Source organism: Mizuhopecten yessoensis, unplaced genomic scaffold (assembly GCF_002113885.1).
Source record: "Mizuhopecten yessoensis strain PY_sf001 unplaced genomic scaffold, ASM211388v2 scaffold11011, whole genome shotgun sequence".
In the NCBI taxonomy this organism is placed as follows: domain Eukaryota; kingdom Metazoa; phylum Mollusca; class Bivalvia; order Pectinida; family Pectinidae; genus Mizuhopecten; species Mizuhopecten yessoensis.
Genome location: NW_018408834.1, coordinates 909,464 through 920,515, shown reverse-complemented (window position 1 = coordinate 920,515; position 11,052 = coordinate 909,464). Strand labels below are relative to the sequence as shown.

The 11,052-nt window shown below is 34.9% G+C and overlaps 1 protein-coding gene across 4 annotated transcripts in view; it reads left to right on the top strand.

The window, feature by feature from the left end:
- Window positions 1–523: 523 nt before the first annotated feature.
- Window positions 524–11,052, top strand: part of LOC110464583 — a 28,316-nt gene continuing 17,787 nt past the window's right edge. Inside the window, exons 1-2 of one of the 4 annotated variants that reach the window (XM_021519863.1) lie at window positions 545–631; window positions 4,174–7,926. In XM_021519863.1, the coding sequence (XP_021375538.1) occupies window positions 7,902–7,926 (25 nt within the window). In that variant the 5' untranslated portion in view covers window positions 545–631; window positions 4,174–7,901. Of the gene's footprint in view, window positions 632–2,253; window positions 7,927–11,052 lie in introns of those variants that run through there. The other 3 variants (XM_021519864.1, XM_021519866.1, XM_021519862.1) reach the window with 3 other exon arrangements.

Genomic DNA, 11,052 nt, shown 5'->3' with positions numbered 1-11,052 from the left:
TTCATCGTTTTGTAACTGTTGTTTTATCCTACGTTAGGTTTTAATGTACAAGAAGTACAGAACCTCTCCACCACCCCGAACCCAAACCAATCCCACCCCACCCACCCCTTCCGACACACACACTTTACATGTGCCAGGAGGCATAGTCTATATCTGTGTAAATATAAATTTAAATATTTAAATATAACGATTTAGGTTAAAATATAACAATCAAGATTTAATAATACAATAATGAATCAACGAACAAAGAGACTTCAGAACTGATTTTTCGTGTTGCACATATACGACAAAAAAGTCTCTTGTGTCTTGTATCTTGTAAATTGCTGAACCTTATATAAAGTGTTTAACTGCTTTTGAGGGAAAAACAGGTATATTTAAGATAGGTGCAGTGACGGTAAACATTCTTTACAGACCAGAGATATCAGAAAACAATGTAACATGACCACTGTTGAAAGAAAACCTGGCAGGTAACTAATATATATGCACACTATAAATAGAGACAACCAGGAAGGTATTGATACCGTTTGATTCAAGACACAGACATAATGGTTAAAGGACTAAAGTAGGTCCGACGTTCTATGGATGTCTAAGTGGACCTAACACAACATGGACAGAAAGAAACAGTACAAAGGTAAGTAAACCTTGTATAATATACACTGACAACCAATACTGTACTCAGTTGTTTATGGGAAGGAAGGGTGGATAGGAGGAGAAAGGCTCATATATATATATAGTGTTACCTAATTCCGTCTGTCTGTATGACTTCACGAATTGACGTCTTCTCTCTCGCGCCTACCTTCGCTTGTGAAAGAATTGCTTTGGTACCTTATACAGATATGAACTACCATAGTACATTAAAATCTGCGTTATTGCATTTTTACTGAATGAAAAGTCACTGTTACTGTAAATAGAACATGTTCGCGCAGTAACAACATCTGTGTAGCGTTTATATTTGTTGTCGAAGATTTCTATGACGTTTCGAGGTTACGTAAGAAGGAATCCTTTACTGGTGGGCATATAAAGCATTTTTTACCAAATGGTCAAGATTGTGTTTGTTGTATGGTGTTTAACAATAAACGCGACAGCTAGAGTCATATCATGTTGTTTCTCGAAGGTTACAGCTATGAAATCGACGTCACATAAACGCTTATGTCTGTGATGGTTACAATAAAATACACAATAACCAATTTCATCGCCAACCAATATTTCCCGCCTAGAAATTGTCCTTTCAGGATGGATAATAGGTCGTCGATAAATGGAATTCGAAAGCAAATAAAAACACTCTACACAGCTAGGACTGTTTAAAGATCTCCAACATTTAGTTTAGATTTAAGAACAAAACATGAAGTCTTTAAAGATCATTTAACATAAGCTCTACTACCCTCACGATTAACAACCATACTTGTATAGGTCGATCGATTTTTCTTAATGAGATTGCAAAGTGTTGTTTGCCTACCAATATCAAATAACTTAAGGATAGAAAGTTTAGGAGCCGACTCCCAAGTAAAATAAGAGGTTACAGTTTATGATACATTATACGTGTACATATAACTCGTCCAGCCAGGTACTGTCTCTCCACAGGAAAACAGGCATAATACAGATGGTACCTAATATGATCAAACTGACACTGAAACAGCGTATATAATGTCTCATTTAAATACTTGGGCCATTACGTAACAGGCTCCTAGACGGATCTTTCTTTGTCCTATTCATATAAGTACAAATAAGGTGTCATTATCATTGGCACTATGATCACATATCTTGTTAAGTATTATAAAACAAGCCGTTGTCATATTCCTATATAGAATAAATAAATTTGCCAATAAATAATACAAACATGGTCATGAAATAATAACGTAAAATATTATAAAATATCAAAAGCATGTACATTGTAGATTTAAACAACAAAGAAATTGCTGCAGCTCTGTCTACTATGTAGGGTGTCACGTGATATCTAATGATTTAGTCCAGGGGAAAGTTGCGGAACAAAATGCACCTGGACGCACATAATTTCATTTCAGAATTTCGCTTAAACCAACAATAATGTCTTCATGCACACGTGGTGCAGTTTTGCCGCAAAACTCCATGGATATTGTTTCATTTCGAATTATTTTATTACATCAATAACATTTTATGAGAGTTGGGCAACAGACAACCATATATAAGTCCTCTACCGTAGAAATCGAGAGTTTCCAGTGTCTATTCATTGGGACTAAATGAATTTCAGAGGTTCTAGGNCGTAGAAATCGAGAGTTTCCAGTGTCTATTCATTGGGACTAAATGAATTTCAGAGGTTCCAGTAGAAAAGGTCTACCTCTCAGCTATGTCCCCAAGCATCCTCTCTCTTCAGTTGTACTGTCTGTGCCTGTAACCTCTCCGATATTATCCCCTTTCCCTTCCGTCCTGATCAACCTCCTGAATACAAACATCTTATTATTGTACCACGTCATTTAACCCTGGCTGATAACCTCCTTGTTGCAACAACGCATAGGAAGAACACAACTTCTTTCGTTTGGTCATCAATAAAACAAAATTGACAGAAATGATGATATAAAAAGAGAGAAAAAATGACCTTGGGTAAAACACGACATATCAGTAGTTGACATGATGCAGTCACCAAACACCCTAATTAAGTGGAAAGCAGGGAGTGAGGCATTTGAAGCCAGTGTATTGTTATCTTACCAAAATACTAAAATTATTATAAATACAGAATGACTTTGCAGTGAGCTACAGAAATTAATAGGAAAATAATTTATAAACATGCTATCCACAGAGGTAGCATAAGTGGTAATCCAAATATCATTATTGGTGCAGATACAGTTATAGAATATAGCTAAACTCTCTTACACATTAGAGCTGGCCATTTCATTTTTCGACAATGTCTCCCTTCTACATAACATGATGAAACAGGTATGCTATGTTTACATTAAGTTGTTGTGATCAATTATAATGGTTGAGATTATTTTTTCATTTTGATGCAAATATTTTAAAGAATGATAAAATTTGACGAATTTGACATTTGATGAGCGGTCTCGATCAATTAAGAAAAATCATGGCTTTGGCGCATGACCTTGTCTATTGTCTAACATTCACCCTTGTTGATATCGGCAACTTAAATAACTCAAAAAATTCTTACCAATGCCGAAATAGAGAAACTGATACTACCATATCTAAATGCCCAATGTCGTTCACTGCACGATGTTATAGAAATTATAAATAGAATCGATATTATCAATAGTACTGAATGTGTGGATTTCGTATCCTGTGTAAATGCCCCGTAATCTCAGTGTACCTTAACTACCATATACATGTATTGTTTACTGTGGTGTGACTTAGAATTACAAATGTGTGATGAGACACGCTGTCTGAAGTAAATAAACGTTGTGGGAACGCTGTCGTTAACGTGAAGATTTACCGGCTTCAATTTGTGTACTCAATATGTTTCGGTAAAATGTACTTAAAAATATATCTCCTTCGGTTTATTTATCGTGTTCATTCCCTAGAGGGTAAGATATCGACTCAAAAAAATACCAAAATAAATCCTGGAATCGGTTTTATTAATTAACTCTGTTAACCTTAATATAATTGGACGTATAGTATTTCATTTCATCGTTTTGTAACTGTTGTTTTATCCTACGTTAAGGTGTAATGTACAAGAAGTACAGAACCCCTCCACCATCCCGTACTCCAACCAATCCCCATCCCACCAACCCCTTCCGACACACACACTTTACATGTGCCAAGAGTCATAGCCAATATGTGTGTAAATAGAAATTTAAATATTTAAGTATAACGATTTAGGTTAAAATATAACAATCAAGAATGAATCATACAATAATGAATCAACGAATGAAGAGACTTGGATATAAAATTGTAATCGTTTTCTGTCGTAAGAAAATCTCTTCAGAGCTTATGTTTCGTGTTACACATATACGACAAACAATTAAGTTTCTTGTATCTTGTATCTTGTAAATTATTGAACCTAAAATAAAGTGTTTAACAGCCTCTGAGAAAACAACAGGTATATTTAAGATAGGTGTAATGACGGTAAACATTCTTTACAGAAACGAGATATCATCCGCATTCACGATGTAAATATAACATGACCACTGCTATTTGAAAGAAAACCTGGCAGGTAACTAATTGATATGCATATATTCACACTATAAATAGAAACAACCAGGAAGGTATGTATACGGTTTTTGATACAAGACACAGACATAATGGTTAAAGGACTGGAGTAGGTCTGACGTTCTATGGATGTCTAAGTGGACCTAACACAACATGGACAGAAAGAAACAGTACAAAGGTAAGTAAACCTTGTATAATATACACTGACAACCAAAACTGTACACAGTTGTTTATGGGAATGAAGGGTGGATAGGAGGAGAAAGGCTCATATATATATAGTGTTACCTAATTCCGTCTGTCTGTATGACTTCACGAAGTGACGTCTTCTCTCTCGCACCTACCTTCGCTTGTGAAAGAATTGCTTTGGTACCTTATACAGATATGAACTACTATAGTACATTGATCAAATCTGCGTTATTGCATTTTTACTGAATGCAAAGTCACTGTTACTGTAAATAGAACATGTTCGCGCAGTAACAACATCTGTGTAGCGTTTATATTTGTTGTCGAAGATTTCTATGACGTTTCGAGGTTACGTAAGAAGGATCCTTTACTGGTGGGCATATTAAGCATTTTTACCAAATGGTCAAGATTGTGTTTGTTTTCTTGTGTTTAACCATTAACGCGACAGCTAGTCATATGATGTTGTTTCCCGAAAGTTACAGCTATGAAATCGACGTCACATAAACGTTTATGTCTGTGATGGTACAATAAAATACACAATAACCAATTTCATCGCCACCCAATATTTCCCGCCTAGACATTGTCCTTTCAGAATGGATACTAGGCCGTCGATAAATGGAATTTGAAAGCAAATAAAAATACTCTACACAGCCAGGACTGTTTAAAGATCTCTAACATTAAGTTTAGATTTAAGAACAAAACATGCAACGCATAGTCAGTCTTTAAAGGTCATTTAACATAAGCTCTACTACCCTTACGATTAACAATCATACTTGTATAGGTCGATCCTTTTTTAATGAGATGGCAAAGTGTTGTTTGCCTACCAAAATCAAATAACTTAAGGATAGAAAGTTTAGCAGCCGGCTCCCAAGTAAAATAAGAGGTTACAGTTTATGATACATTATACGTGTACATATAACTCGTCCAGCCAGGTACTGTCTCTCCACAGGAAAACAGGCATAATACAGATGGTACCTAATATGATCAAACTGACACTGAAACAGCGTATATAATGTCTCATTTGAATACCCAGGCCGTTACGTAACAGGCTCCTAGACGAATATTTTTTTGTCCTATTCATTTAACTGCAAATAAGGTTTGATTATCATTGGCACTATGATCAGATATCTTGTTAAGAATTATAAAACAAGCCGTTGTCATATTCCTATATAGAATGAATCAACTTGCCAATCAATAATACAAGCATGGTAATGAAATAATAATGTAAAACATTATAAAATATCAAAAGCATGCACATGTAGATTTAAACAACAAAGAAATTGCTGCAGCTCTGTCTACTATGTGGGGTGTCACGTGATATCTAATGATTTAGTCCAGGGGAAAATTGCGGAACAAAATGCACCTGGACGCACATAATTTCATTTCAGAATTTCGCTTAAACCAACAATAATGTCTTCATGCACACGTGGTGCAGTTTTGCCGCAAAACTCCATGGATATTGTTTCATTTCGAATTATTTTATTACATCAATAACATTTTATGAGAGTTGGGCAACAGACAACCATATATAAGTCCTCTACCGTAGAAATCGAGAGTTTCCAGTGTCTATTCATTGGGACTAAATGAATTTCAGAGGTTCCAGTAGAAAAGGTCTACCTCTCAGCTATGTCCCCAAGCATCCTCTCTCTTCAGTTGTACTGTCTGTGCCTGTAACCTCTCCGATATTATCCCCTTTCCCTTCCGTCCTGATCAACCTCCTGAATACAAACATCTTATTATTGTACCACGTCATTTAACCCTGGCTGATAACCTCCTTGTTGCAACAACGCATAGGAAGAACACAACTTCTTTCGTTTGGTCATCAATAAAACAAAATTGACAGAAATGATGATATAAAAAGAGAGAAAAAATGACCTTGGGTAAAACACGACATATCAGTAGTTGACATGATGCAGTCACCAAACACCCTAATTAAGTGGAAAGCAGGGAGTGAGGCATTTGAAGCCAGTGTATTGTTATCTTACCAAAATACTAAAATTATTATAAATACAGAATGACTTTGCAGTGAGCTACAGAAATTAATAGGAAAATAATTTATAAACATGCTATCCACAGAGGTAGCATAAGTGGTAATCCAAATATCATTATTGGTGCAGATACAGTTATAGAATATAGCTAAACTCTCTTACACATTAGAGCTGGCCATTTCATTTTTCGACAATGTCTCCCTTCTACATAACATGATGAAACAGGTATGCTATGTTTACATTAAGTTGTTGTGATCAATTATAATGGTTGAGATTATTTTTTCATTTTGATGCAAATATTTTAAAGAATGATAAAATTTGACGAATTTGACATTTGATGAGCGGTCTCGATCAATTAAGAAAAATCATGGCTTTGGCGCATGACCTTGTCTATTGTCTAACATTCACCCTTGTTGATATCGGCAACTTAAATAACTCAAAAAATTCTTACCAATGCCGAAATAGAGAAACTGATACTACCATATCTAAATGCCCAATGTCGTTCACTGCACGATGTTATAGAAATTATAAATAGAATCGATATTATCAATAGTACTGAATGTGTGGATTTCGTATCCTGTGTAAATGCCCCGTAATCTCAGTGTACCTTAACTACCATATACATGTATTGTTTACTGTGGTGTGACTTAGAATTACAAATGTGTGATGAGACACGCTGTCTGAAGTAAATAAACGTTGTGGGAACGCTGTCGTTAACGTGAAGATTTACCGGCTTCAATTTGTGTACTCAATATGTTTCGGTAAAATGTACTTAAAAATATATCTCCTTCGGTTTATTTATCGTGTTCGTTCCCTAGAGGGTAAGATATCGACTCAAAAAAATACCAAAATAAATTCTGGAATCGGTTTTATTAATTAACTCTGTTAACCTTAATATAATTGGACGTATAGTATTTCATTTCATCGTTTTGTAACTGTTGTTTTATCCTACGTTAAGGTGTAATGTACAAGAAGTACAGAACCCCTCCACCATCCCGTACTCCAACCAATCCCCATCCCACCAACCCCTTCCGACACACACACTTTACATGTGCCAAGAGTCATAGCCAATATGTGTGTAAATAGAAATTTAAATATTTAAGTATAACGATTTAGGTTAAAATATAACAATCAAGAATGAATCATACAATAATGAATCAACGAATGAAGAGACTTGGATATAAAATTGTAATCGTTTTCTGTCGTAAGAAAATCTCTTCAGAGCTTATGTTTCGTGTTACACATATACGACAAACAATTAAGTTTCTTGTATCTTGTATCTTGTAAATTATTGAACCTAAAATAAAGTGTTTAACAGCCTCTGAGAAAACAACAGGTATATTTAAGATAGGTGTAATGACGGTAAACATTCTTTACAGAAACGAGATATCATCCGCATTCACGATGTAAATATAACATGACCACTGCTATTTGAAAGAAAACCTGGCAGGTAACTAATTGATATGCATATATTCACACTATAAATAGAAACAACCAGGAAGGTATGTATACGGTTTTTGATACAAGACACAGACATAATGGTTAAAGGACTGGAGTAGGTCTGACGTTCTATGGATGTCTAAGTGGACCTAACACAACATGGACAGAAAGAAACAGTACAAAGGTAAGTAAACCTTGTATAATATACACTGACAACCAAAACTGTACACAGTTGTTTATGGGAATGAAGGGTGGATAGGAGGAGAAAGGCTCATATATATATAGTGTTACCTAATTCCGTCTGTCTGTATGACTTCACGAAGTGACGTCTTCTCTCTCGCACCTACCTTCGCTTGTGAAAGAATTGCTTTGGTACCTTATACAGATATGAACTACTATAGTACATTGATCAAATCTGCGTTATTGCATTTTTACTGAATGCAAAGTCACTGTTACTGTAAATAGAACATGTTCGCGCAGTAACAACATCTGTGTAGCGTTTATATTTGTTGTCGAAGATTTCTATGACGTTTCGAGGTTACGTAAGAAGGATCCTTTACTGGTGGGCATATTAAGCATTTTTACCAAATGGTCAAGATTGTGTTTGTTTTCTTGTGTTTAACCATTAACGCGACAGCTAGTCATATGATGTTGTTTCCCGAAAGTTACAGCTATGAAATCGACGTCACATAAACGTTTATGTCTGTGATGGTACAATAAAATACACAATAACCAATTTCATCGCCACCCAATATTTCCCGCCTAGACATTGTCCTTTCAGAATGGATACTAGGCCGTCGATAAATGGAATTTGAAAGCAAATAAAAATACTCTACACAGCCAGGACTGTTTAAAGATCTCTAACATTAAGTTTAGATTTAAGAACAAAACATGCAACGCATAGTCAGTCTTTAAAGGTCATTTAACATAAGCTCTACTACCCTTACGATTAACAATCATACTTGTATAGGTCGATCCTTTTTTAATGAGATGGCAAAGTGTTGTTTGCCTACCAAAATCAAATAACTTAAGGATAGAAAGTTTAGCAGCCGGCTCCCAAGTAAAATAAGAGGTTACAGTTTATGATACATTATACGTGTACATATAACTCGTCCAGCCAGGTACTGTCTCTCCACAGGAAAACAGGCATAATACAGATGGTACCTAATATGATCAAACTGACACTGAAACAGCGTATATAATGTCTCATTTGAATACCCAGGCCGTTACGTAACAGGCTCCTAGACGAATATTTTTTTGTCCTATTCATTTAACTGCAAATAAGGTTTGATTATCATTGGCACTATGATCAGATATCTTGTTAAGAATTATAAAACAAGCCGTTGTCATATTCCTATATAGAATGAATCAACTTGCCAATCAATAATACAAGCATGGTAATGAAATAATAATGTAAAACATTATAAAATATCAAAAGCATGCACATGTAGATTTAAACAACAAAGAAATTGCTGCAGCTCTGTCTACTATGTGGGGTGTCACGTGATATCTAATGATTTAGTCCAGGGGAAAATTGCGGAACAAAATGCACCTGGACGCACATAATTTCATTTCAGAATTTCGCTTAAACCAACAATAATGTCTTCATGCACACGTGGTGCAGTTTTGCCGCAAAACTCCATGGATATTGTTTCATTTCGAATTATTTTATTACATCAATAACATTTTATGAGAGTTGGGCAACAGACAACCATATATAAGTCCTCTACCGTAGAAATCGAGAGTTTCCAGTGTCTATTCATTGGGACTAAATGAATTTCAGAGGTTCCAGTAGAAAAGGTCTACCTCTCAGCTATGTCCCCAAGCATCCTCTCTCTTCAGTTGTACTGTCTGTGCCTGTAACCTCTCCGATATTATCCCCTTTCCCTTCCGTCCTGATCAACCTCCTGAATACAAACATCTTATTATTGTACCACGTCATTTAACCCTGGCTGATAACCTCCTTGTTGCAACAACGCATAGGAAGAACACAACTTCTTTCGTTTGGTCATCAATAAAACAAAATTGACAGAAATGATGATATAAAAAGAGAGAAAAAATGAGTGGCAGACGTAGAAAGGTTCTTTCTTTTTCCACGTGGTCGACTTCACGATTTTGAAATTAAGTGGTATTCTACTCATTTTCAATTCTTTAGGTGCTCTGAAAAAGTATAAAATTGATAGTAGAATAAATAATAACCTTTTGTTATCCATGTAATGGATTCCTCTGTCATGTCGTCATAAAAGCATGTCTATAAATTACAATAAGATAAACAGCGAAACAAGGGTTTAGTGCAAGTTAGTTGGATATATCACGAGACAAAGAGTGATAACTAGATTTATCATTCTTATGTAATATTTTCAACTCACCAGTAACATCAATTCTACCCCAGTAAGTTAAAACAACGTGTCAGTACATAACTTTCACCTTTACATCTTACCCAAGTCTCTTTGTATGTCAGCTTTTCCAATGGAATTCCTTTTTGCTTATTAATGCTATTATTTGTAAACCAATATCACATGTACGTAGCCTTATATTCTTCTCGACTTTGGTATGTTATTATGATATCTTGATAGGTGGACACGAACAGATTTTCACTAAATGTAATGATGTCATTTGAATATTTCTGGGAAAGATCTGATGAAAGGGTGAATGTTATCTAAGCATATGTTGAACCTGTCTTTATTTTTATTTAGGTTCCTGTTGCTTTTTCTTTTGTTAATATGTCTCTCGGTTATTGTTTTTGTTGTTTCTTTTTTGTATCAAATTATTTATTCATAAAACAAATGTGTTAATACTGTATAATCGAATATTTTCGTGGGGTCAAAATTTCGTGGTTTTCATATACTGTGCCAAGAACATTATTTTTTGTTGATTTCTGATTTTCCCCTATTTATTTCATACCAAATTTACGTGGGGATTTAATTACGTGGATTTATTGTTATCCACGAAATAAACGAATTTAATGTCCTACGAAAATTTACGTTTTCACAGTATGACGATTAGAGAATTTTCAAAAAAAGAAACAGAAACATCCGCATTATTTTCTTTATCTTTTCTGAAAATAAACCGTGAAACTTACCAAAAACGTTGTAAAATTTTGTCCATGTCTTTATAATCTGCTTGGGTTGGTTTGGCATTTGATCTGGTATAACTATTGTGTAACTATAATGTCTTTTCAATAAACATATGAGTTATCATCCGTCACATATGATTCAAACATTTCATTAGTTTGTATAGATCAATCAAATACACTATGGCTCGAATACTCAAGCTAAAACCAATGGATATGAAAGTGGGAGGTTTTTAA